The sequence below is a fragment of the Passer domesticus genome, chromosome 24 (assembly GCF_036417665.1).
Source record: "Passer domesticus isolate bPasDom1 chromosome 24, bPasDom1.hap1, whole genome shotgun sequence".
NCBI classification, from domain to species: domain Eukaryota; kingdom Metazoa; phylum Chordata; class Aves; order Passeriformes; family Passeridae; genus Passer; species Passer domesticus.
Genome location: NC_087497.1, coordinates 5,959,614 through 5,985,634, shown reverse-complemented (window position 1 = coordinate 5,985,634; position 26,021 = coordinate 5,959,614). Strand labels below are relative to the sequence as shown.

At 52.1% G+C, this 26,021-nt stretch overlaps 3 protein-coding genes across 6 annotated transcripts; 2 read left to right on the top strand and 1 right to left on the bottom strand.

The window, feature by feature from the left end:
- Positions 1–7,717: 7,717 nt before the first annotated feature.
- Positions 7,718–12,530, top strand: SYF2 (SYF2 pre-mRNA splicing factor). Its single transcript, XM_064398449.1, has 7 exons — positions 7,718–7,852; positions 7,931–8,044; positions 8,246–8,371; positions 9,816–9,933; positions 10,980–11,070; positions 11,733–11,831; positions 11,911–12,530. The coding sequence occupies exons 1-7, from the start codon at positions 7,796–7,798 to the stop codon at positions 12,074–12,076; spliced, it is 771 nt and encodes a 256-aa protein (XP_064254519.1). The 5' UTR covers positions 7,718–7,795; the 3' UTR covers positions 12,077–12,530.
- An 833-nt stretch (positions 12,531–13,363) lies between these two features.
- Positions 13,364–18,380, bottom strand: RSRP1 (arginine and serine rich protein 1). The gene is made up of 6 exons (XM_064398184.1): positions 18,163–18,380; positions 17,998–18,053; positions 15,863–16,423; positions 15,442–15,596; positions 14,295–14,378; positions 13,364–13,880 (listed from the first exon to the last, which is right to left on the bottom strand). The coding sequence occupies exons 1-6, from the start codon at positions 18,231–18,233 to the stop codon at positions 13,692–13,694; spliced, it is 1,116 nt and encodes a 371-aa protein (XP_064254254.1). The 5' UTR covers positions 18,234–18,380; the 3' UTR covers positions 13,364–13,691.
- Positions 18,381–18,489: 109 nt separating this feature from the next.
- On the top strand, positions 18,490–25,200 carry TMEM50A (transmembrane protein 50A). Of its 4 annotated transcripts, none has more exons than XM_064398186.1 (7): positions 18,490–18,543; positions 19,389–19,491; positions 20,101–20,213; positions 22,759–22,826; positions 23,998–24,090; positions 24,490–24,550; positions 24,770–25,200. In XM_064398186.1, the coding sequence occupies exons 2-7, from the start codon at positions 19,399–19,401 to the stop codon at positions 24,813–24,815; spliced, it is 474 nt and encodes a 157-aa protein (XP_064254256.1). In that variant the 5' UTR covers positions 18,490–18,543; positions 19,389–19,398; the 3' UTR covers positions 24,816–25,200. The 4 variants fall into 4 exon arrangements, with proteins under 4 accessions (XP_064254256.1, XP_064254258.1, XP_064254257.1 ...); XM_064398188.1 differs by lacking the exon at positions 18,490–18,543 and adding an exon at positions 18,572–18,590; XM_064398187.1 differs by lacking the exon at positions 18,490–18,543 and adding an exon at positions 18,653–18,692.
- Positions 25,201–26,021: the final 821 nt, after the last annotated feature.

The window sequence follows — 26,021 nt, the reverse complement described above, 5'->3', positions numbered from 1 at the left end:
CAGACCCCCTGCATCCCACTCATCCTGTCCGGGGCAGGGAGAACAAAACCAGCGGGAAATGGCAGCAAAAAGAGCTTTAAAAAGCAAACCTGCGGCTGGGAGGGAGCAGGGGACAGCTCCAGGGACAGCCCCGCAGCTGGCACGGACACCCCCAGGACTCCCAGTGGGCACCCAGGGGATGGGTACTGGGAGCACTGGGAGGAGCCCCCCCAGCCACTCAACCCCAGTTTGGGGCTGCGGCCCTGCTGCTTTATTTATTTTATTCATTTTGATCATTGAATGATGCCCGGGGTGTGTTTGCCGTGCCAGGAACATCCCAAAGTGCCCGGCTGTGGGACAGGGACACATCCCCGGGAGCCACCTCAGCATCCCCTGCCCCGGTGCCCCCCCGGCCCTGCCCAAGGAGCCCGAGGGAGCTTCCCTGGCCACGGCCGAGTGCTGGAAAACAGCAAAGCCTGACCGATATTCCCCAAAATCCGGCTCTGCCTCGGTGATTTGTGTCCGCCGCGATATCGAACCGCTGCCTGGAGGGACTCGGGTACTTAAAAACCCCGCGCAGGAGGCAAACAGGGAGATTTATTATTTTACTTTTGTGGTTTTCAGATAGTTTATGACACCGGCCTAATAACTCCCGAACCAAAATCTTCATTGATCCGGGGGAAACGTGACGTTATCCTCCCTCGCTGAGCCCCCGGAGGGGCTGCTGCCCCCCGGGATGGCTCCATCCTGGGGGTGCTCCCGTCGGGTGTCCCACAGCAGGGACAGGAGCGGATCCTGAGCGCCCAGGGCACCCTCCCGGCTCTGCCGAGGCGCTGGCACTCCTTCCAGCATGCCCGCATTGTCCCTTCCCCTCTCCCAGCTCCCTCCAGCCTCCTCCTCCCTGCCAGCAGCGCCGGCAGGACCCCGGGTCCACCTCCCCGCCTTGGGGACAGTAAGTGAATTGTCACACGTCCAGCTCTCCATCCCGGCAGGTTTGGGGCGCTCCAAGGCACCCCCATCGCAGCGGGGTGAGGGACACCAGGGCTGGCACCTCCCCGCGGGGACACGGGCACGGGGAGGCGGCGCAGCGCCGGGTTCGTGCGATAAAACACAAAATCTGCTTCATTTGCCATGCACGGTAACGACCGGGCTGCTCTCAGCCAGGAAACCCCGCCGGGTTCCGGCTTTTAGGGGAAAAGATGAGACCGGGCGGGAGCTGCCGGGAGACGAAGGCTCGGAGAGGCTCCGAGAGGAGCAGCCCTGCCTGGGAGGGCTGGGAATTGTCAGCCCGTGGGGCTGTGGATCCCAAACTGTGCCACCCTACTGTCCCCAGCCCTCTGGGGATCCCAAACCATCCTACCCCACTGTGGATCCCAAACCATCCCATCCCATTCCCCCAGCCCGCTGTGGATCCCAAACATCCCACCGTGGATCCCAAACCATCCCATCCCACCCCACTGTAGATCCCAAACCATCCCACCTCGCTGTGGATCCCAAACCATCCCACCTCGCTGTGGATCCCAAAACATTCCACCATGGATCCCAAACCATCCCATTTCCCCAGTCCACTGTGCATCCCATCCCATCCCATCCCATCCCATCCCATCCCATCCCATCCCATCCCATCCCATCCCACCCCATTTCCCCAGCCCACTGCCCCAGTTCCAGCTCTGATCCCGGGCTGGAGCACGGGCAGGGAGGGCTTGGGCAAGGCAGCTCCTCATGAGAGCACCAGGACACCCAGCAGGACCCTCCCTGTGATTCCAAGGAAAAGCAGGGAGTATTTCCCACTTTGCCCACCCCAGGACACCCAGCAGGACCCTCCCCGGGATTCCAAGGAAAAGCAGGGAGTATTTCCCACTTTGCCCACCCCAGGACACCCAGCAGGACCCTCCCTGGGATTCCAGGGAAGAGCAGGGAGGATTTCCCATTTTCCCCCCTGGCTCTCTGCTGGCATTAAAGACAAACCACTGCCATCACTTGAACTCCACGATCAGGACCTAATTCAATGAGCACCCTGCTCATTGTTGGAGGGCTGAGCATTAAACTGAAACCCTAAGCCAGGCCTGCAGTCATTTGGCTGGGGAGGAATTGATTTTGGCCATCAGCACTTTCTCATTTTCGATGGAGTCCCCACGTAACCAGGTTAATTTCTGTTAATCCCATTAGCCAGGTACTTTTGGCTCCCCAGCCCAATGATTTTGTGTCTGATCTGAAAGATTGTAATTGCAACCCAAGAGGACGCAAACAGGAGCCTGATGGAGAGGAACTGGCCTGACACAGACCCAGCTTCTCCTCCACCTAAAAACCAAACCCTCCCAATTTCCCCCTGGTTAATGACCACACACAATAAGATCTGCCCCTAATTAATTTCCCCACAGCTCAGATCCCCATTTTGCTGGGTTAATGTTATCTTTACAAGTTTGATTGGGTCCTGTGCAAGTTCCAGGCCCAGTTTTCTTCTTCTCTCCCCAGGTCAGTGCTGGTGCTTGCCAGGGGCTTCCCGGGGAGGCTGATCCCAGTGTCCCACTGGAGCCAGCCCAGGGCTCCTCCACGCCTGGGGAACCCCTGGCACTGCCCCTTTTCCTGCCAGCACAAAGGAGATTTGCCCCAGCTCTGAGATCCCCACCTGGGGGAAATGGGGCTTCCAAAGGGGGGGAGTTTTAAACTGAGAGAGTTTTAAACTAAAAGAGAGCGGTCCCCCTCAAAACATCCGAGGTGTGGCAGGGTCCCCACCTGGCTGGGGACATTGGTGCCCTGCTGTCACTGCCAAAAAGGGCTGGGAGTGGGGTGAGCAAGCCTGCCTGCATCCCTGCCTTCATCCCTGCATCCCTGCCTTCATTCCTGCAGGGCTTTCCCTGCAGCCCTGCATCCCTGCATTCCTGCCTTCATCCCTGCATCCCTGCACCTCTCCCTGCATCCCTGCACCTCTCCCAGCATCCCTGCAACTTTCCTTGCATCCCTGCACCTCTCTCTGCATCCCTGCCTTCATCCCTGCATCCCTGCACCTCTCCCGGCATCCCTGCAGCTCTCCCGGCATCCCTGCAGCTCTCCCTGCATCCCTGCACCTCTCCCAGCATCCCTGCACCTCTCCCAGCATCCCTGCACCTCTCCCGGCATCCCTGCAGCTCTCCCGGCATCCCTGCAGCTCTCCCTGCATCCCTGCACCTCTCTCTGCATCCCTGCACCTCTCCCAGCATCCCTGCACCTCTCCCAGCATCCCTGCAGCTTTCCTTGCATCCCTGCCTTCATCCCTGCAGCTCTCCCTGCATCCCTGCAGCTCTCCCTGCATCCCTGCACCTCTCCCAGCATCCCTGCAGCTCTCTCTGCATCCCTGCACCTCTCCCTGCATCCCTGCAGCTCTCCGTGCATCCCTGCAGCCCCGCAGCTCTCCCTGCAGCCCCGCCTGCATCCCCTGCTCGCCAGGGCTCCTTCCTTCCGCAGCCGCGGCGCTCGGAGCACGCCCGGGCCGGGGCAGCAGCTGCGGAGCACCCGGAGCTCGCTCGGGCAGGAAACGCGAGCGGCTCCCGCAGCTGCGGGGCTGAGATCAGCGCTCACACGCGAGGGACACGTGGCACGAGCTGGTGGCACCGGGGGACACGGGGGGGACAGCGGGAGGGGACAGCGGGAGGGAGGGCTGGGCTGGCAGAGCTGCCCCTGCCAGGGCACCAGGACAGGAGGGACCTGCGGGGCAGGGGAGTGACCATCACAGGGTGTGGGGACAGGGGAGTGACCATCACAGGGTGTGGGGACACACAGGGACACAGGAGTGACCATCTCAGGGTGTGGGGACAGGGGAGTGACCATCACAGAGTGTGGGGACACGGGAGTGACCATCACAGGGTGTGGGGACACGGGAGTGACCATCACAGAGTGTGGGGACACACAGGGACACAGGAGTGACCATCACAGGGTGTGGGGACAGGAGAGTGACCATCTCAGAGTGTGGGGACACGGGAGTGACCATCTCAGGGTGTGGGGACAGGGCAGTGACCATCACAGAGTGTGGGGACAGGAGAGTGACCATCTCAGAGTGTGGGGACAGGGCAGTGACCATCACAGAGTGTGGGGACACAAGTGTGACCCACTGCGGTGCAGGTCCAAGTTGTGGCACTGCAGGTCTGGCTTGTGGCATTGCACATCCAAAATAAGGAATTGCACATTCAAACCCTGGAATTGCACACCCAAACCTTGGAATTGCACACCCAAACCTTGGAGCTGCACACCCAAACCTTGGAATTGCACACCCAAACCCTGGAATTGCACACCCAGACCCTGGAGTTGCACACCCAAACCCTGGAATTGCACACCCAGACCCTGGAGTTGCACACCCAAACCTTGGAGCTGCACACCCAAACCTTGGAGCTGCACACCCAAACCTTGGAATTGCACACCCAAACCCTGGAGTTGCACACCCAAACCCTGGAATTGCACACCCAGACCCTGGAGTTGCACACCCAAACCTTGGAGTTGCACACCCAAACCCTGGAATTGCACACCCAAACCCTGGCATTGCACACCCAAACCCTGGCATTGCACACCCAAACCCTGGAATTGCACACCCAAACCCTGGAATTGCACACCCAAGTCACAGCACTGCACACTCCATATCCCTGTCCCCAGGGCTGGGGGTCACATCCAGGGGTCTCAGGCTCTGTGCCTCTGTCACGCTGCCACCATTACTTTCCCATTATTTTTCCCAGAACCTCCCAGGCCTCTCCTTTCCCCCAGCCCAGGAGCTGCACGCTGAGGTCCCTGATAAGCTCAGGGGGGATAAGGGATGCTGCTCCCCAGCCCTGGCCAGGACGTTCCCCTTCGAGAGGCCCAAATCCACCCGAGATGAGTCAGTTCCTCCGAGCTCCAGCCCCTGTTCTACATGGAACTGGAATTTTTCATTTCATTTCGGCCCTGCAGGGGAGGCAGAGCTGGAGGAGACAATGGAGGCAGCTCTGAGAAACACAAACACTCTAAAATCTAAAAATACATCCGCTGTCAGTGCCAGCCAGAGCAGCCCTGCAGGAGCTCTGGGATTTGGGGATTTGGGATAATTCCCTGCTGGGCCAGGCCAGGCTGGGCACCCACAGCAGTGATGGCTGGAGAGAGCACCTGGAACAGGGGCTGGGCGGAGTTAAAGGAGTAAAGTAGGGATTTATTAAAAATATTTAAATGTATTTATTTAAAATCCTGCACAGGACACGCCTGGGGCGGCGCAAAGCCTGGCCAGGGTACACCCAAGATGGACCTGAGTGAGAGTTTTCACTCTTTTGTAAGTTTTGATCCGTTTCCATGTTGGGGTTAATTGTTTGGGGGAGACCTCAAAGGTGGGGCTGTCCCAGGACAGGACAGGGCGACATTGGGGATGTCCCAAACATGGATTTGGGCAGCACTGCCCCAGTTCCTGCTTGGCAGCACCAACTCTGCCCTTGCAGCTTGGCTCTGAATTCCTCCCTGTTCCATCCCTTTATTCCAACCTGTTCCATCCCTTTATTCCACCCTGCTCCATCCCTTTATTCCACCCTGTTCCATCCCTTTATTCCAACCTGTTCCATCCCTGTCTCTGTCTCTGTCCCTGTCCTGTCCCCATCCCTGGCATGGTGGCCCTTTGGAAATCCAAGGAATTTTCTCCATGGAAATCCAACAAACCCCGTCACAGCCTGGGGATGTGGAGAGGGCTCAGGCGAGGGGAGACGCCAAACCCCCCAAAAAACCCCAAACCCCAGTGGGACACTCTCTCCTTTCCCTCAGCAGGGCCTTCTAAACCCGCTCCCCCTCGCCCCAATGCCCTGTTCTGGGGTGTTTTTAATCCTTTGGCAGCGGATCTGAGGGGACAGAGGAGTTCTGGGGTGTTTTTAACCCAAGGGAACAGAGCTGAGGGGACAGAGGAGCTCTGGGGTATTTTTAATCTGAGGGGACAGAGGAGCTCTGGGGTGTTTTTAATCCTTTGGCAGCAGATCTGAGGGGACAGAGGAGTTCTGGGGTGTTTTTAATCTGAGGGAAGCAGATCTGAGGGGACAGAGGGGTTCTGGGGTGTTTTTAATCTGAGGGAAGCAGATCTGAGGGGACAGAGGAGTTCTGGGGTGTTTTTAACCCAAGGGAGCAGAGCTGAGGGGACAGAGGAGTTTTGGGGTGTTTTTAATCTGAAGGAAGGAGATCTGAGGGGACAGAGGAGTTCTGGGGTGTTTTTAATCTGAAGGAAGGAGATCTGAGGGGACAGAGGAGCTCTGGGTGTTTTTCACCCAAGGGAGGGAGCTGAGGGGCACAGGCCGGGCAGGGCCGCCCATGGCTGGGGCAGGGCGGCAGAGGAGAGCAGAGCTGAGGGGACAGGGGGGTTCTGGGGTGGTTTTAATCCTTTGTTATCAGATCTGAGGGGACAGAGTGTTCTGTGGTGTTTTTAACCCCTCGGCAGTGAAGCTGAGGGGGCAGAGGGGTTCCGGGGTGTTTTTAATCCCAGGGGAGCAGAGCTGAGGGGATAGAAGAGTTCTGTGGTGTATTTAATCCCTCGGCAGCAGAGCTGAGGGGGCAGAGGGGTTCTGTGGTGATTTTAACCCCTCAACTACACAGCTGAGGGGGCAGAGGGGTTCCGGGGTGATTTTAACCCCTCAACTACACAGCTGAGGGGGCAGAGGGGTTCCGGGGTGGTTTTAACCCCAGAGGAGCAGAGCTGAGGGGACACAGGAGTTTTGGGGTGTTTTTAACCCAAGGGAGCGGAGCTCAGGGGACAGAGGGGTTCTGTGGTGGTTTTAATCCCAGATCAGAGGAGGAGAGCCGCGCTGAGGGGACAGAGGGGTTCCGGGGTCTTTTTAATCCTTTGGTAGCAGATCTGAGGGGGCAGAGGGGTTCCGGGGTGTTTTTAATCCCAGGGGAGCAGAGCTGAGGGGATAGAGGAGTTCTGTGGTGTATTTAATCCCTCGGCAGCACAGCTGAGGGTGCAGAGGAGTTCCGGGGTGGTTTTAATCCCAGATCAGAGGAGGGGAGCGGAGCTGAGGGGCCAGAGGGGTTCCGGGGTGTTGTTAATCCCGGATCAGTGAAGCTGAGGGGACAGAGGGATTCTATGGTGTTTTTAATCCCTGGGCAGTGAAGCTGAGGGGGCAGAGGGGTTCCGGGGTGTTGTTAATCCCGGATCAGTGAAGCTGAGGGGGCAGAGGGGTTCCGGGGTGCTGTTAATCCCGGATCAGTGAAGCTGAGGGGGCAGAGGGGTTCCGGGGTGCTGTTAATCCCTGGGCAGTGAAGCTGAGGGGGCAGAGGGGTTCCGGGGTGTTGTTAATCCCGGATCAGTGAAGCTGAGGGGGCAGAGGGGTTCCGGGCGCTGTTAATCCCGGATCAGAGGGCAGCCGCGCTGAGGGCACGGCTCATGGCCGGGGCTGCGCTTCCCTCTGCTGGGCGGCCGCGGCTCCGCTGCCAGCCCGCTCAGCCCTCACCCGAAGGCTCTGGGAGCCTTCCCTCAAAGGAAACCGAACATCTCCAGCCCTCCTGCCTGCCCTGTGCACACCCAAAGGCTTCACAGACATGGGTCATAGCAATGCAGGATGAATTCATAATCAATCTCCGTGTGAGGGGGGAGAGACCGGACACGGAAAACTGGGCTTTCTTCGCCCAGAAGTTGCAACAAAACTTTTTTTTTAATTTTTTTTTTTTTCTGTAACGTTGCCCTGTTTTGGGAGTCCTGAGGGATTTTGCGGATTTTGGGAGAATTCCGGGATCCGGCGGCGGCGACAGCACCTCCCGCCCGCTGGGGGGCGCCAGGCAGGACGCGCCGGAAGCCGGAAGTACCATCAGCACCGGAAGCTCCGGAAGGCGGAAGTGCCGGCGGGGCGCGATGGCGGCGGCGGTGTCGGCCCTCAGCAGCCTCGGCGTGCCCGAGGCCGATGTTGGGGTGAGGCGGGGTCGGGATCGGGCGGGACGGGGCTCCCGGCTCTTCCCGGAGCTCCTGGCTGAGTGCGGGTCGTTGCAGAGCGAGGAGGAGGAGGAGGAGGAGGAGGCCGAGCCCGGCCCGGCGGCGGCGGCGGCGGCGGAGCAGAGACGGGAGGAGCGGCTGCGCCGGTTCCGCGAGCTCCACATGAGGCGGGTACGGGCGGCGGGACCAGAACCGAGCCCAAACACTGCCCGGCTGGCGCTGGGGGTCGGGCTGGGCGATCTGCAGAGCCCTGCTTGCTCCGGGGGTGTTGGGTTTGGGTTTGTGCCCCGGGGGGTTCGGGGGTGTTGGGTTTGGGTTGGTGCCCCGGGTTTTGGGGTTTTTCTCTCTCGAGTTTTGCCTGTGTGGTTGCAGTACGAGGCCTGCAAGCTGAACAGCCAGGAGGTGGTGGAGGAGGACAAGAGGCTGAAGTTGCCCCCGAACTGGGAGGCTAAAAAGGCTCGGCTGGAGTGGGAGCTGCAGGTGCAGGAGAAGAAGAAGGTAAAGAACTGGCCCGGAGCCCGGGGGGCAGGGGCGCGGTGCCAGCCTTGCCCGGGGGCCAGCCCTGACCCTGCGCTGATCAGCCCCTGTCACCCTGGGCTGGGCTTAGCCAGGCTGGGATCAGCCAGGCTGGCCTGGGCTCGGATTAGCCAGGCTGGGCTGGGCTGTGCAGAGCTGGGTTCACCCAGGCCAGGTTCACCCAGGCTAGGTTCACCCAGGCTAGGTTTACCCAGGCCAGGCTGCCCTGTGTGTCCCCAGGAGTGCGCTGCCAGGGGCGAGGACTGCGAGCACGTGAAGCTGTGCAGGGCTGGGATTAGCCAGGCTGGGTTTAACCAGGTTGGGATTACCCAGGCCAGGATTACCCAGGCCAGGATTACCCAGGCTGGGTTTAGCCAGGCCAGGCTGCCGTCTCTGTCCCCAGGAGTGTGCTGCCAGGGGCGAGGACTGTGAGCGCGTGAAGCTGTGCAGGGCTGGGATTAGCCAAACTGGGATTAGGCAGGCTGGGCTGGGCTGTGCAGAACTGGGTTTAGCCAGGCCAGGATTAGCCAGGCTGGGTTTAGCCAGGCCAGGATTACCCAGGCCAGCCTGCCCTCTGTCCCCCCAGGAGTGTGCTGCCAGGGGCGAGGACTACGAGCGCGTGAAGCTGTGCGGAGCTGGGTTTGGCCAGGCTGGGTTTAGCCAGGCTGGGTTTAACCAGGTTGGGATTACCCAGGCCAGGATTACCCAGGCTAGGATTACCCAGGCCAGGTTCACCCAGGCCAGCCTGCCCTCTGTCCCCCCAGGAGTGCGCTGCCCGGGGCGAGGACTGCGAGCACGTGAAGCTGTGCAGGGCTGGGATTAGCCAGGCTGGGTTTAACCAGGTTGGGATTACCCAGGCCAGGATTACCCAGGCCAGGATTACCCAGGCTGGGTTTAGCCAGGCCAGGCTGCCCTCTGTGTCCCCAGGAGTGTGCTGCCAGGGGCGAGGACTACGAGCGCGTGAAGCTGTGCAGAGCTGGGTTTAGCCAAGCTGGGATTAGGCAGGCTGGGCTGGGCTGTGCAGAACTGGGTTTAGCCAGGCCAGGATTAGCCAGGCTGGGTTTAGCCAGGCCAGGATTACCCAGGCCAGCCTGCCCTCTGTCCCCCCAGGAGTGTGCTGCCAGGGGCGAGGACTGCGAGCGCGTGAAGCTGTGCGGAGCTGGGTTTGGCCAGGCTGGGTTTAGCCAGGCTGGGTTTAACCAGGTTGGGATTACCCAGGCCAGGATTACCCAGGCTGGGTTTAGCCAGGCCAGGCTGCCCTCTGTGTCCCCAGGAGTGCGCTGCCCAGGGCGAGGACTACGAGCACGTGAAGCTGTGCAGAGCTGGGTTTAGCCAAGCTGGGATTAGGCAGGCTGGGCTGGGCTGTGCAGAGCTGGGTTTACCCAGGCCGGGATTACCTAGGCCAGGCTGCCCTCTGTGTCCCCAGGAGTGCGCTGCCCGGGGCGAGGACTACGAGCGCGTGAAGCTGCTGCAGGTGAGCGCCGAGGACGCCGAGCGGTGGGAGAGGAAGAGGAAGAGGAAGAACCCCGACCTGGGATTCTCAGGTGGGCCCCGGGCTGTTCCAGCTCTGTCACGGGGCACACACCGCTCAGGGGTGCAAAATGTATCAGTTTAATCGGGGTAAAAGGGGCAGTGTCTGCCAAAGCACAGCTCAGCTTAAAGCAATGCTGTAAAATACACAAAATGTGATAGATATAAAAAATATTGTAAAATAAAAATAGAAAAAATAAAAATAGAAAATACATTTTTATAAAATATAAATATATAAACATAAATATAAAAAGAATGCTATAAAATATATAAAATAATGCTATAGAATATGTTAAAATAATGCTATAAAATATGTAAAAGTAATGCCATAAAATACATAAAAGAAGCTATAAAGTCCATGAAATAAGGTATAAAATCCATGAAATAAGGTATAAAATCCATAAAATAAGGTATCAAATACACAAAATAAGGTATAAAATCCATAAAATAAGGTATAAAATACATGAAATAAGGTATAAAATCTGTAAAATAATGCCATAAAATACATAAATTAAGCTATAAAATACATGAAATAAGCTGTAAAATACATAAAATAAGGTATAAAATCCATGAAATAAGGTATAGAATCCACGAAATAAGGTATAAAATCCACAAAATAAGGTATAAAATCCATAAAATAAGGTATAAAATCCATAAATAAGCTATAAAATACATGAAATAAGGTATAAAATCCATAAAATAAGGTATAAAATCCATAAATAAGCTATAAAATACATGAAATAAGCTATCAAATCCATGAAATAAGGTATAAAATTCATAAAATAAGGTATAAAATCCACAAAATAAGGTATAAATTCCATAAAATAAGGTATAGAATACATGAAATAAGGTATAAAATAAGCTATAAAATCCACAAAATAAGGTATAAAATCCACAAAATAAGCTATAAAATCCACAAAATAAGCTATAAAATCCACGGAATAAGCTATAAAATCCATGGAATAAGCTATAAAATCCATGGAATAAGCTATAAAATCCATGGAATAAGCAGTAAATGCCTGCAGTGCTGCCGCCCTGCCCTGACCCCTCTCTCCCCCAGACTACGCGGCGGCGCAGCTGCGCCAGTACCAGCGGCTGACGCGGCAGATCAAGCCCGACCTGGAGCAGTACGAGCGCCTCAAGGAGCAGTGGTGAGTGCTGCTGCCAGCCCGGGCACCTCTGCCATCCTCCTGGCTGCTCTGCCCTCGGGCGTGCTGGGGTTATTAATGCCTCACGTGGGTAATTAATGAGTTCGTTGCTGAAATGTTCGCCCAGTGAGGTCACGTTTCTGTCATCGGGCGCTTCCTCCTGGAGCAGGGTTTGGGGTTTTTAAGCTTGGTTTAAGGGCTGGGACTTTGCCCAGTTTGCATTCAGACAGATTTGGTGTTTCTGAGGGTTCTGGATCTTCCTGAGGCACCTGCTGGTCCCTGTGTTGGGTTTAATATTGACATTTGTCATCTGGAGCTGGATGAGGTGTGGCAGTGGAACTCGGGCAAAAACAGGGAAACCACGAGGGCACAGAGGGACAGGACAGGGGGTGAGGGCTTCAGAGTGGAAGAGGGGAGATTTAGTTTGGACACTGGGAAGAAATTCCTCCCTGTGAGGGTGTTGAGTGCCTGGCAGAGGTTTCCCAGAGAGCTGTGGCTGCCCCTGGATCCCCAGCAGTGTCCAAGGCCAGCCTGGACAGGGCTTGGAGCAATTTGGGATGATGGAAGGTGCAGGGGTGGCACTGGAGGGGCTTTGAGGTCCCTCCTGGGATTCTCAGACCCCCAGCAGTGGCAGGGGTGTGAGTGCTGCCCGTGTGTGCCCACAGCGGGGAGGCCCTGTACCCCACCTCGGACAGCCTCCTGCACGGCACCCACGTGCCCTCCAAGGAGGGCGTGGACAGGATGGTGGCAGACCTGGAGAAGCAGTGAGTACGGGGACAGAGGGGAGGGCAGGGGCTGGGCTGGGGGTGTGCAGGCCCGGGCTCAGCCCCTGCTGCCCCCCAGGATCGAGAAGAGGGAGAAGTACAGCCGCAGGCGGCCCTACAACGACGACGCCGACATCGACTACATCAACGAGAGGAACGCCAAGTTCAACCAGAAGGCCGAGAGGTTCTACGGGAAATACACGGCTGAGATCAAACAGAACCTGGAGAGGGGCACGGCCGTGTGAGCCTGCCTGGCACAGCTCAGAACCTGGAGAGGGGCACGGCCGTGTGAGCCTGCCTGGCACAGCTCAGCTCAAACTGAGCCTGGGCCCTGTGAGTCTGCCTGGCACAGCTCACACAGAGCCTGGAGAGGGGCACGGCCCTGTGAGCCTGCCTGGCACAGCTCACACAGAGCCTGACAGAGCTCAGCTCAAACTGAGCCTGGGCCCTGTGAGTCTGCCTGGCACAGCTCAGCTCAAACTGAGCCTGGGCCCTGCACGCCTTCCTGCCCCAGCTCACTCCTGGCTCCTCTGTTGCCGTTTTCTATTTTAAATTGTATCAGAAGTAGATTGTAGCCGTTGCTCTCTCAGCTCGGTGTTTAGCCTGCTGAACCTTTTGCAGAATTCAGCTGTAAATAGCTTTGGCTGCAGGAGGAGCCAGGTTCTGCCTTCTGTGCTCTGAATAAACTCTTTGGTCTAATTTGGGAGTTGGTGTGTGTTCCTCAGGTTTGTTTGGCAGCAGGATGAGGAGCAGTGACATTCCCATGGAAAGGCAGCTCCCCCTGTCCCTGAGCAATTCCAGGGTGGGATTCTCCCCTCCCTGAGCAATTCCAGGGTGGGATTAGCCCCCGTCCCTCAGCAATTCCAGGGTGGGATTCCCCCCTCTCCCTGAGCAATTCCAGGGTGGGATTCCCCTGTCCCTCAGCAATTCCAGGGTGGGATTTGCCCCTCTTCCTCAGCAATTCCAGGGTGGGATTGGCCCCTGTCCTTCAGCAATTCCAGGGTGGGATTCCCCCCTCTTCCTCAGCAATTCCAGGGGGGGATGGCCCCTGGCAGTGCAGCTCTCCAGCCTCACCCACAGGGCCAGGATGGACACGGACTCCTCCCACCCATTCCAGGGTTTGTTCCAGAACCTTTCTGACACCAGTAGTCCAATGCAGTTTATTAGTAATTTATTTGTACAAAACCCAGGTTTAACCAGTTACTCCCAATCATTGTGTTCCTCAATTCCTTTCTCCTGGAACGCTCCTGCACTTTCCCTTCCTGCCCCACAGGGAGGCTGATCCTAAACCAGATGAACACAACCCTGGAGTCACAGCAGAAGGGACAGTGGCACTGGGAACTGGCACCCTTCCTGTGCAGCAGCTGCAATCCTGCAGCATCCCCACTGCCAGAGGGGAGCCAGGCCTCGATGGAGGCAGGATCCACGCCCAGAATGATCCAACAGCTCTCCTGTGCTCCCCTCCAGGGAGGAGCTGGGAGTGCAAGGAGCCCAGGAATAACCACAGGAACTCAGGCCCAACGCCGGACACAGCCAGTGCAAAACTAAACTTTATTCACTTGAAGTAAACAGTTACACAAAGTAAATCCAGGTGTTCAAAGAACAGCTACTCAACTATGGTTTAGAAAAAGTTACCCACCTGCAAGTTCTAGTCCAATAAAGCAATATAAAATATTTACAAATATACACAAGATTCCCATCTGTGGCTTCTGGATCTGTGTGCTCTCTATCTGAAAGAGAAACCTAAGATTCCAAAAATTAAGACCTCAAAATAAATACTCAGTATTAACAAGTCTTCAAGCCCATCAGAAGTGTCCCTCTGTGCTGAGGGTGAAGTGCTGCAGGCTGCCAGGACTCCCATCAGCGTGCCCGGAACAGGGAGCTTTTGGGTGAAAAGTTCAGGAATGTTTTCTTCTCCTCCTTCTTGACAGGAACCCACTGCCCATAGGGGCTTCCCTTCCTGTCATCCTCCCTGGCTGGAGACACCACTGGCTCCTTAACCACAACGTGGCTCACTGGCTTCTGCAGGGCAGGCTTGGCCATTGTGTTCTGGGGAAAAAAAAGACATTTCCTGTAAGAAAAGGGGCTAAAACCACGGGGTTTATCTGTGCTGATCATATAAATCATATAAATGTTTTCTCTCCAGCTTGTGGAATTCCTGATGCTTATACTGGGTATCAATCACGTGCACTTAACACAGGAGAAATCCCTGAATCCTGAGTCTGCTTTACTGAAAATGTAACTTGAGATAAGATAAACTTGTGTTTTAAGCCAGTTCTAGTTTTGAATAGTTCAGATTGAGGGTGAACAGTTATTTCAAACACAGTGCTGAGGTGTACTCGGGGTGCTCTAGCACCTCCTGCAGGGAAATCACGATCACACATCAAATTCCTTTTGTGATCATTACTGAGATGGTTATTTGGGAAAAGCCCAAGCCAGGAGGGCTGGGAGTGCATCACTCACATTAGGGCTGAAGGAAATGCTCCTCTGGATGGTTGCTCTCTCCATGCCAGCCTTGGTCACGTCCTCAGCTGCACTCCCAGGTTGCTAAAGAGGAGCAGACAGAGCTTAGCAGGGCATCCCCGACCCAGGGCAGGCAGTCCTGCTCAGCACAGCTGGGGAGTGCTCAGTTTCTCATCTAAAGGAGCTGCACAGCCACACACAGCAGGGCTGAGCCCAGGGAGCCCGGGCAGCCGTGCCCATCCGGGGAACAGAGGCAGCTCCAGCCCGTGCCAGCCCCGGGAGGAGCCGGGGCCACCCCCAGCGAGGGGCAGCAGCTCTGCACCCGTCCTTGGGGAACAGCAATTAACTTATCTGCAAGGGAGGCAGGCCTCTTCTTCTGTACTCTCTCAACATCTGCAATATATTGCATATGTTTATGAAAGGGGTGCCTGGACCGTTTGTGGCAAACCCTCACAAAGTCACTTCCCTTTCCAAGAGCAGCACCCGAGCCAGGCAGTGGCTGCAGGTTTGTATTTACTGGCACTCAGGGTAACACACCACGACAGAAACAAGCTAAAATTCACTTTAAGCTGCTCGAGTTTCTCCCTCCCTTCAATTCACAGCAGCTACAGCCCACAAAGTCCCTTAATTACCACCAGATTTTCTTCCTCATGTCTGGAACCATAGTCATGATTTCTATAAGACAGAAATAAAGTATGTAAAATGCATTGTGTGCTTGGGTATGGAATTTCTGGGAAACAGTTTGTTGCACATGAAAAGCTTTTAACAGTTAAAAAATGCAGAAAGATTTAACCTTTAAAAAAAAAAATATAACCCCAGACTATTCACTAGGTTTGGCAAGGAGACTCCTGGTTTTAGGTCAGAAATAAACTAGTGGAATTAATGGGAAATATCCCATGAGGAGGACAAGTCAAAGGAACAAGTCTCCTCTCCTTCCCCAGCTGTCCCTACTGGACACTCAGGGGATCAACCACCTCAGCGAGGGCCTCTGTGCTCCCAGCTTAAGGCAAAGCCTCGAGGCTTCTGGACAAGTTTTTGTTCAAGAGTTTGAGCTCATGAGCACAACCTCCACAGGTGAACTACAGCACAGCCATGCAGACAAGTCTAAGAGGTGTTTACCTTTGCAGGGAGAGCACTCCATACTTACCTCAGCTGACTCCGTGGCTTCCTCACGCTCCTGCTTCTCCGTTTTGATCTCCTTGGCAGGAGCAGAGATCTTCAGGCTCGCTGGCAGGACAATGTTGTCTGTTCCCAGAGCTTTGGCAGCATTGGCTTTTGCAATTTCCAGGAGTTCCCTTTTGTCTACAAGAGGGAGGAATAAAAAAAGTGCTTTGTGTCACATTAAAATCCATGTGTGCCTACTCAAGCCTAAAACCCACAGATTTTGCACCTCAGCTGGGACTCATCACAGCCTGTCCCCCGTGCCAATTAACATTCTAAACCCAATTTTTATTAAACACATTTGTCCCCACATTGACTTTTTTCCCACTCGGACTTCACAAACCAAGCAAGCAGGACAACCCCCTGGTTCAAACCAAGCCCTCCTCAGGCTCACCAAGCCCAAGTACCTTTCTCGCTGAGGTGCAGCGGTGACCGGCTGCGGGAGCGCGTGCGCGAGCGGCTCCTCCAGCCGCGGTAGGCCTCGGGGTAGACTGTTCTGCCGAAGCCGTAGTAGCGCCTGCCGCGGGAGCGGGAGCGGCTCCTGGAGTAGGAGCGGCGGAAGCACGCCCTGCCGCGGGACCAGGAGCGGGAGCGCCGCCGGCGGTAGCGGCGCCGGTAGTGCCGGTAGCGGCCGCGGTAGCGCCGGGAGCCGCGGGAGCGCGAGCGGCTGCGCGAGTAGGAGCGGGAGCGGCGGCGGCAGCGGCGCCGCCGGGACCGGGAGCGGGAGCGGCTCCAGCTGCGCGAGGAGCGGCCGGAGGAGCTGCTGGAGCTGGAGCTGCGCGAGGAGCGGCTGGAGGAGCGGCTGGAGGAGCGCGAGCGCGCCGGGGAGCCGCCGTGCTCGGGAGAGCGCAGCGTCAGGTCATCCATGAACTCCGCCATGTCGGCCGTCTGCCCCGCGCCGCCCTTCTGCGTGCTGCCCGCCGCTGCCTCGGGCGTGGCTGCGGCCCGGCAGTGCCCCGTCTCTGTTCCTGGGGAGAGCAAAGAGCAGCGTTTACAGCGACACCGTGACACACAGCAACAACAAACAGTGACACATGGGCAGTGAGGCCACGGATAACCCAACACCCCAACACCCTCCAGAGACAGCTCAGCTCAGCAATTCCCTCTGCTGCACTCAGCCACAAAACTGAAACACGAGGAATTAAACACCCAAACAACCCCAACACCCTCCAGCCACCTTCCAGAGACAGCTCAGCTCTGCAGCTCCCTGTCCTGCACTCAGCCACAAAACTGAAACACAATTAAATACCCCAACAATGCTCAGACACCTTCCAGAGACAGCTCAGCTCCGCAATTCCCTGTCCTGCCCTCAGCCACAAATCTGAAACACGAGGAATTAAACACCCCAACAACTCCAGCCACCTTCCAGAGGCAGCTCAGCTCTGCAGCTCCCTCGCCTGCACTCAGCCAAAAAACTGAAGCACAAAGTTGTGTGAAAAATGAAAGGCTTCAGTTTAAACCATGAGCGGTTCTGTGTGGAATTCTGGAGAGGTGTAAGTCTGCATGGGTTTTAAGTGTAATTCCTTTTGCAGTACCTTTTTTCCTCCAAAGAGGGGGAAAATCCTGATCTTCTTCAAAAGAACTTTCAAGATATTTTATCATCCATCGATCCTAAATACAGCCCATTGTCTCTACGATACAAAATAACAATCTGCCGGCAGCTCAGTACAAAGAGTTTTCTGCTACAATTCCACACAGGTTTTTACTCCAACAAAGCGAAATGAAAGTATCTTCTAAGTATAAAGCAGCTAAGATCTTGCCTTTATCTTGTCACAAAACTCGTGGCACACAGCCCCACACACCCCAGCAGGGCAAGCAACAAGCTGCTGTCAAAAACGCTCTGTGTTTTTAACAAAAGCCGGGTGATGATTCAGGGGCCGTGGCTCGCACAGGACGCAGCAATTCTTATATTAATAATTAAAATGGCTGTCCCTGGAGTGGCAGCCATTTTATGGCTACAAAGGTTACTCGGGGTAAGGATCTTATCACAAGACTTAAGCCCAGAGTTACGTAACCAGTTTACAGTTTAGGGAAGCTTGCCCTGACACGGAATTTCCATTTAGCGCTCGGCGCAAAGCGAGGTTCAGCAACAAACCCAACCCCCGCACTGAAATCTGTTTGAAATCTAAGTTGTGGGAGAACTGTCAGACACGCTTCTCTCGCTACTACTCCAGGTAAAGTTTCACTACTTCACCTCTACGCCAGAGCCAAGGTCACACTGCCGGGGCGGTAATAAGAGAAATGCCCAAGTGCCGCCTGCCATCGGCAAACCCCTCCCGGCCGGTCCCGGAGCCCCGAGCCCTCACGGCCGGTCCCGGAGCCCCAAACCCTCACGGTCCCTCACGGCCGGTCCCGGAGCCCCGGTCCCTCACGGTCCCTCACGGCCGGTCCCGGAGCCCCGAGCCCTCACGGTCCCTCACGGCCGGTCCCGGAGCCCCGAGCCCTCACGGTCCCTCACGGCCGGTCCCGGAGCCCCGAGCCCTCACGGTCGGTCCCGGAGCCCCGGTCCCTCACGGTCCCTCACGGCCGGTCCCTCACTCACCGCTGGGCGCTGCCGGGCACGCCCCGCGCTGGTTCCCCTGAGGCACCTGCGCGCTCCTGCAATAAAACAAATAAAAACCCATCCGTGAGCGACCCAGCCCTCGCTCCGCAGCGCCCACGGCGCTCGGCCTCCCCCGCCTCTCCTCTCCCCGGCCCGCCGCCTCACCGGCTCCAGCCCGCCGGGCTGCCGCCGCACGGGTCCTGAGGGGAGAGCCCCGCTTCGTGAGTCACCCCCATAGCGCCGGGCGCGCCGCGCCAGCCGCGATCGGCGACAGAAGCGCGATAGCAGAGCGAGAGAACCGCAGCCAGGAGCCGCCTCCGCCCGCTGCCGCCGCCCGCCCGCCCGCGACTGAGGGCGGCCGCCGAACCTTCCAGAACGTCCCTCCCGTTACGCAACCCGCGCGCGCGCGGCGCACGCGCCGACCCCGCCTCCCAACGAACGGCGGCCCCGCCCCGGCGCTCGGGCCGCGCCCCCCCCCCCCCCTCCGCCGCTGCGCGCGCGCGCTGCGCCTGCGCGCGGCCGCCGCCGCCGCCGTGTCCCGTGACGGTGCGCGAGGGACCCGCGGGGAGCGCGCGGGGCCGGGGGCGCGCGCGGGGAGCGGGCCGCGGGGGCGCGCGGGGGATGCGCGGGGTGCGGGGATGCGCGGGGTGCGGGGACCGGGCCGCGGGGGCTGCGCGCGGGATGCAGTGACCGGGGTGCGGGGGATGCGCGGGGTGCGGGAATGCGCGGAGGATGCACTGACCGGGCTGTGCGGGGATTCCATGACCGGGGTGTGCGGGGTTCAATGACCGGGGGATTGAGTGACCGGGGGATTCCTTGACCAGGGTGCGGGGGATGCAGTGACCGGGGTGTGCGGGGATTCAGTGACCGGGATGTGCGGGGATTGAGTGACCGGGGGATTCCATGACCAGGGTGCGGGGGATGCAGTGACCGGGGTGTGCGGGGATTCCGTGACCAGGATGTGCGGGGATGCAGTGACCGGGGTGTGCGGGGATTCCGTGACCAGGATGTGCGGGGATGCAGTGACCGGGGTGTGCGGGGATTCCGTGACCAGGATGTGCGGGGATGCAGTGACCGGGGTGTGCGGGGATTCCGTGACCGGAGGATTCAGTGACCAGGATGTGCGGGGATTCAGTGACCGGAGGATTCAGTGACCAGGATGTGCGGGGATTCAGTGACCGGAGGATTCAGTGACCGGGGTGTGCGGGGATTCCGTGACCGGGGGATTCCGTGACCGGGATGTGCGGGATTCCATGACCGGGATGTGCGGGGTGCAGTGACCGGGGGATTCCGTGCCCGGGGTGTGCGGGCATTCCGTGCCCGGGCATTCCGTGCCGGGCCGCGCGGTGCCGGCGCTCGGGCGCTCCCCGAGCCGCTCCGTCCCTCCGCAGCCGCCGCAGCATGTCCGGCTTCCTGGAGAGCCTGCGCTGCTCCGAGTGCGTGGACTGGGCCGAGAAGCGCAACGCCATCGCCTCGGTGGCCGCGGGCGTGCTGGTACGGCCCGCCCGGGGCTTGCTTTGGGGTTCTTTGGGGTTTTCCTTGGGGTTTTCTTTGGGGTTTTGTGTCCTAAAATCAAACTAGGAAAGGTTTGGGAGCCTTGGGTGCGAGGATGAGAGGAAAGGCCTCGGGTTCAGGCTGGATAAAAGGGGGAATTTCTCCGTGAAAAGGTGGTCAGGCAGTGCTGGAGTCCCTGGGAATATTTAAAAAAATGTTTAAAAATGTTTAAAACTGCGTGGAAGTGGCGTTGGGGACGCGGCTTGTGGGTGGTTGGGGTTGTTTTAGGGGCAGTTCCAGCACAGGAGGAGCAGGGATGCGCTGTCCCCGTGAGCAATGACTCACAAAGCCCGGCCTGCCTCCCTCCCTCGTTTTTTCAAATTTCACCGATTTTCCCATTTTTCAAATGCAAAAGTGCAAACCCCCCGCCTTTGCAGCCAAAGTGATGTTGTCACACTTCAGTCGGGCTGGGGCTGTTGAAATATTGATGTAAAAACATCAAATTTTCACTCAGAGCCCCGGCCGTGCCTGTGTTCCAAGCTGTGCATTTTTACCTTTTTCTGCATTTTTACCTTTTTCCGCATTTTTAAGCTCTTTTTTCCCCCCCAGTTTTTCACGGGCTGGTGGATCATCATCGATGCTGCTGTGAAGTACCCTCGGGTGGAAGATTTCAACCACTCGTACCACGCCTGCGGGGTGATCGCCACCATCGCCTTCCTCATGTGAGTGGGACCCGGCCGGTTTGAAAGTTGAACAGAAATAAAACGGTTGTGAAATGGGAATGAAATCGGAGTAATAAGAATTTGGACAGTCGGGGTTGGGACAATAAAGTTATTATTCATTTTATTTATGTGTTTTTATTTATTTTGCTGTTTTTGCTATGTTTATTTGTATTTTGTTTATTTATTTTAATTAATTTTTTTTATTTTAAATTTGTATTTATTTTGCTTTTTTTGCTATATTTATTTTATTTATTTATATGCATTTTCTTTATTTATTTTTTATTTATTTATATTTATTTTGCTATTTTTTATTTATTTATTTATCTATATGCATTTTCTTTATTCATTTTTATTTATTTATATTTATTTCGCTATTTTTGCTATATTTATTTATTTTATTTATTTATTTATATGCATTTTCTTTATTCATTTTTTATTTATTTATATTTATTTTGCTTTTTTTGCTATATTTATTTATTTTATTTATTTATTTATATGCATTTTCTTTATTCGTTTTTTATTTATATTTATTTTGCTATTTTTGCTATATTTATTTATTTATTTATATGCATTTTCTTTATTCGTTTTTTATTTATTTATATTTATTTTGCTATTTTTGCTATATTTATTTATTTAATTTATTTATTTATATGCATTTTCTTTATTCATTTTTTATTTATTTATATTTATTTTGCTATTTTTATTTATTTATTTATCTATATGCATTTTGTTTATTCATTTTTTATTTATTTATATTTATTTTGCTATTTTTGCTATATTTATTTATTTTATTTATTTATTTATATGCATTTTTTATTAATTTTTTATTTATTTATATTTATTTTGCTATTTTTGCTACATTTATTTATTTATTTATTTATATGCATTGTCTTTATTCGTTTTTTATTTATCTATATTTATTTTGCTATTTTTGCTATGTTTATTTATTTTTTAATTTATTTATATGCATTTTCTTTATTCATTTTTTATTTATTTATATTTATTTTGCTATTTTGCTATATTTATTTATTTTATTTATTCATTTTAATTAATTTTCTTTATTTTTTATTTATATTTATTTTGCTATTTTTGCTGTATTTATTTACATATTATTTATTTAATTAATTTTATTCATTATCTTTATTTATTTATTTTTTATTTATTTTTATTTTGCTATATTTTATTTATTTATATTAATTTCCTTTATTCATTTTTATTTATTTATATTTATTTTGCTATTTTTGCTATATTTATTTATATTTCATTTATTTATTTTTATTAATTTTCTTTATGCATTTTTTATTTATATTTATTTGGCTATTTTTGCTATATTTATTTATATTTCATTTATTTATTTACTTATATTAATTGTCTTTATTCTTTATTTATATTTATTTATATTTTTTGCTATTTTATATTTATTTACATTTTCTTTATTTATTTATTTATTTTTATCTATTTTGCTATTTTTGCTATATTTATTTATATTTCATTCATTTCTTTTTATTAATTGTATTTATTTATTTTCTTATTTAAATTATTCATTACATTTATTTAAATTTATTCTTTATTTAATTTATCGTTTATATTTTATTATTTATTTATCTTATTATTTAAATTATTAAATTTATTAAATTATTTTATTTATAGTTAACATATTATTTTTTATTTATTTTCTTATTTAAATTATTCATTGCATTTATTTAAATTCATTACTTATTTCATTTATAGTTTATATTTTATTATTTATTTATATTATTATTTAAATTATTTATTAAATTCATTTAAATTTATTAACATTTTCCACACTACCTAAAAAGCTCAATCCAGTCCCACAAACGAGCAGTAAATACCTGCCAGGAGCCACAGGATGTGCCCTTTGCCAGCAGCAGGGAGCACCAAAATCCCATTTTCATGTGATTTATTGTATTTATAATTAATATCTTATTATTTATTTATTTATTTATTTATTTATTTATTTATTTTCTTATTTAAATTACTAATTACATTTATTTAAATTTATTCTTTACTTAATTTATCGTTTATATTTTTATTTATTTATCTTATTTAAAGTATTAAATTTATTAAATTATTTTATTTATAGTTAATATCTTATTTATTTATTTTCTCATTTAAATTATTAATTACCTTTATTTAAATTTATTCTTTATTTAATTTATAGTTTATATTTTTTATTTATTTATCTTATTTAAATTACTAAATTTATTAAATTATTTTATTTATAGGTAATATCTTATTATTTATTTATTTATTTTCTTATGTAAATTATTAATTACATTTATTTAAATTCATTACTTGTTTCATTTATAGTTTATGTTTTATTATTTTATTATTTAAATTCTTTACTAAATTCATTCAAATTTATTGACATTTCCCACACTACCTAAAGAGCTCAATCCAGTCCCACAAACGAGCAGTAAATACCTGCCAGGAGCCACAGGATGTGCCCTTTGCCAGCAGCAGGGAGCACCAAAATCCCATTTTCACATTTTCACGTCCCTCTTGTCCCTCTTGTCCCCGGCAGGATCAACGCCGTGTCCAACGGGCAGGTGAGGGGCGACAGCTACAGCGAGGGCTGCCTGGGCCAGACAGGTACCTGCTGCAGATCTCCAAATTCGGGTTTGCCCACGGTGGTTGTTGGGAAGCTGAGAATGTTCAGGGGAAAATGAAAATAGGAATTGTCTGCTTTGTTCTTCACGTGTTTGGGTGGGCTGGAGGTTGTTTAATTGGTTTCGTGGAAATTGGATTTATTTGTTGGCTGAGCTGTGTCAGACTTTGGAAGGTTTGAGTTTTTGTTAGCACCTTTCAGTTTTTTGCTTGTATTTTTTAGTACAGTTTTAGCATAGCATTTTTGAGTATAACACAGATTAAAAAACAAAAATTAGCTTTTTAAGAACAGAGAGACACATTCACCATTCCTTCCAACCATGGGGGGGTCAGAAAATACAACAGACAGGGGCCAGCTGTGCCAGGGGTTTGTGGAGCTGGGGTCTGTGTTTGGGGGTTCAGGACATCCCCTGTTTGGGGTTCAGGACATCCCTGTTTGGGGTTCAGGACATCCCTGTTTGGGGGGACAGGACATCCCTGTTTGGGGTACAGCCCATCCCTGTTTGGGGTACAGCACATCCCATTTTGGGTACAGGACATCCCTGTTTGGGGTACAGCACATCCCTGTTTGGGGGGACAGCACATCCCTGTTTGGGGTTCAGCACATCCCATTTTGGGGTACAGCACATCCCTGTTTGGGGTTCAGCACATCCCTGTTTGGGGTTCAGCACATCCCATTTTGGGGTACAGGACATCCCATTTTGGGGTACAGCACATCCCTGTTGGGGGTACAGCACATCCCATTTTGGGGTACAGGACATCCCTGTTTGGGGGTACAGCACATCCCATTTTGGGGTACAGGACAGTCCCTGTTTGGGGTACAGCACATCCCTGTTTGGGGGTACAGGACAGTCCCTGTTTGGGGTACAGGACAGTCCCTGTTTGGGGTACAGCACATCCCATTTTGGGGTTCAGCACATCCCTGTTTGGGGTACAGCACATCCCATTTTGGGGTACAGGACATCCCTGTTTGGGGTTCAGCACATCCCATTTTGGGGTACAGCCCATCCCTGTTTGGGGTACAGCCCATCCCATTTTGGGGTACAGCCCATCCCTGTTTGGGGTTCAGCACATCCCATTTTGGGGTACAGCACATCCCTGTTTGGGGTTCAGCACATCCCATTTTGGGGTACAGCACATCCCCATCCCTTTGCAGGAGCTCAAATCTGGCTCTTCCTCGGTTTCATGATGGCTTTTGGGTCCCTCATTGCCTCCATGTGGATCCTCTTCGGGGGCTATGTGGTTAAAGGTAAGAGCTGACCCCGTTTTTGGAAGTTTAAGGTGTTTTTTCAGTGATTTCTGCATTTTAGAATTGGTGTTCAGAGGGTTTTTAGGCCGGCCCAGTTTGAGTATTTTGCCCTACACTCCCCTCTCCCATTTTCTTACTGATATTGGCGTGGATTTGATCTAAGTGCAAACTTCCTCTAAAAACCCAGCTGGGAACTCCATGGATATAATTAAACTGCTGCAGTTTTAAGGGAATAATTCCCTGGGTGAACACTTATTCCCAGAATACAAATTCCTGAGCTCCTGCAGATTGCTCCCAAAGCCTCTCTGCTAAATTAGCACAAGGAAAATGACATGGCAGAAATGGGATATGCTTGAAAATTACTTTAAAAAATTTATGGGGATTTTTTTTATCTCTTAGAAAAACCAGTGGTGTACCCAGGAATAGCAGTGTTTTTCCAGAATGCATTCATCTTTTTTGGGTAAGACTGACCTCTTTTATTTGCTTACCATTTAATTTCAATGAAAAACTCAAAGCTGCTGTGCTCTGGTTAGTCCTGAAGCCCTGTTTTGTAAGCAGACCTGTGTGAATAAACTGGGATCTGCCTGCCCAGGAACTGGATTGACAAACACCCCTTGAAATCTTGTGTTTAAAACAAAAGGAGTTTGATTTGTGCTGTCCCTTTGCTGTGCTCCCACAGGGGCCTGGTGTTCAAGTTTGGTCGCACGGAGGATTTGTGGCAGTGAACCCCCCTGGGCTTTAAGTGCACCCCCAAATTTTTGTAAAAGCATTTTGTAAACCTTCCATCGTGTCTGAAGAGAAATCAAGGAAAGCTGAAAGCACGAAATCCAGCTCTTTTCTGCTTATTTTTTTTACTCTTGTACGTCCACTTCAGCGTTGTGGTGTTTTTGAGAAATGTAAAACTGCTACAAACAACAGTGGAGTCACTTTTCTAAAACGATGTTTGTTACAAATAAAAGGAGAGTGGAATATGGATGTATTTAACCAGCTCTTTCTAGGATGTTATTTACAATCCAATACTTACTAAAACTGCATTTAAACAACCTTTTAACAGATATTTATTGACTATTTCCTGTATCTGGGCAATATAACCATTTCTTCAATTTCAAACCTTGCTGGTGTGTGGCTTTTCTTGTGTCACTCAGAACTGTGGTGCTTTGGGATTTTTCCTTTCCTCCCCATCCCTGAATATTTCCTTTATCCCGTGGTGATAAAGAGGAAGTGTTTGGGAAGTAGCAGCTCCCAGGTGTGGGTAGAAGCTTTGGGCAGCTGCTGGCTCTGTGGGAGCTGGGCACAAGGAGAGCTGGCCCTGCCTGTGCCAGCTGCATTCCCTGGGAGCTGCCTCCCTCTGGAGTGTGGGGATGTGCTCAGCAGAGAGGGAATGAGGCCAGGGAGCCTCAGCACAGGGCTCAGCCTGTCCCCAGCTCCCTCACTGCTCCCAGGGTGCTGAAGGGAGGGAAAGCAGCCACATTTGCACTCCTTTTCTAGGTAAGCACTGCTCACAGATTTTCTATGTCAACTCTTTTTGAAAGGAAGAAACGCTGAGGGTCACAATTCATTTAGAATGGAGGGTTCACTGGCAAGGAACCCTCTGTCCCCAAATCCTGTGTCCCCAAACCCTGTGTCCCCAAATCCCGTGTCCCCAAACCCTGTGTCCCCAAACCCTGTGTCCCCAAATCCTGTGTCCCCAAATCCCGTGTCCCCAAACCCTGTGTCCCCAAACCCTGTGTCCCCAAACCCTGTGTCCCCAAATCCTGTGTCCCCAAATCCTGTGTCCCCAAATCCCGTGTCCCCAAACCCCGTGTCCCCAAATCCCGTGTCCCCAAACCCTGTGTCCCCAAATCCTGTGACCCCAAACCCCGTGTCCCCAAACCCCGTGTCCCCAAACCCCGTGTCCCCAAACCCTGTGTCCCCAAACCCCGTGTCCCCAA

Coding starts and splice junctions, on each gene's coding strand:
- SYF2 (XM_064398449.1), top strand. CDS start 7,796: ATGGCGGCGGCGGTGTCGGCCCTCAGCAGCCTCGGCGTGCCCGAGGCC. Junction 7,853..7,930: donor TGCCCGAGGCCGATGTTGGG/GTGAGGCGGGGT, acceptor GGGTCGTTGCAG/AGCGAGGAGGAGGAGGAGGA. Junction 11,832..11,910: donor GTGGCAGACCTGGAGAAGCA/GTGAGTACGGGG, acceptor GCTGCCCCCCAG/GATCGAGAAGAGGGAGAAGT.
- RSRP1 (XM_064398184.1), bottom strand. CDS start 18,233: ATGGGGGTGACTCACGAAGCGGGGCTCTCCCCTCAGGACCCGTGCGGC. Junction 18,054..18,162: donor AGCCCGGCGGGCTGGAGCCG/GTGAGGCGGCGG, acceptor GTTTTATTGCAG/GAGCGCGCAGGTGCCTCAGG. Junction 13,881..14,294: donor GCATTTCCTTCAGCCCTAAT/GTGAGTGATGCA, acceptor TTTTTTCCCCAG/AACACAATGGCCAAGCCTGC.
- TMEM50A (XM_064398186.1), top strand. CDS start 19,399: ATGTCCGGCTTCCTGGAGAGCCTGCGCTGCTCCGAGTGCGTGGACTGG. Junction 19,492..20,100: donor CGGTGGCCGCGGGCGTGCTG/GTACGGCCCGCC, acceptor TTTCCCCCCCAG/TTTTTCACGGGCTGGTGGAT. Junction 22,827..23,997: donor GGGCTGCCTGGGCCAGACAG/GTACCTGCTGCA, acceptor ATCCCTTTGCAG/GAGCTCAAATCTGGCTCTTC.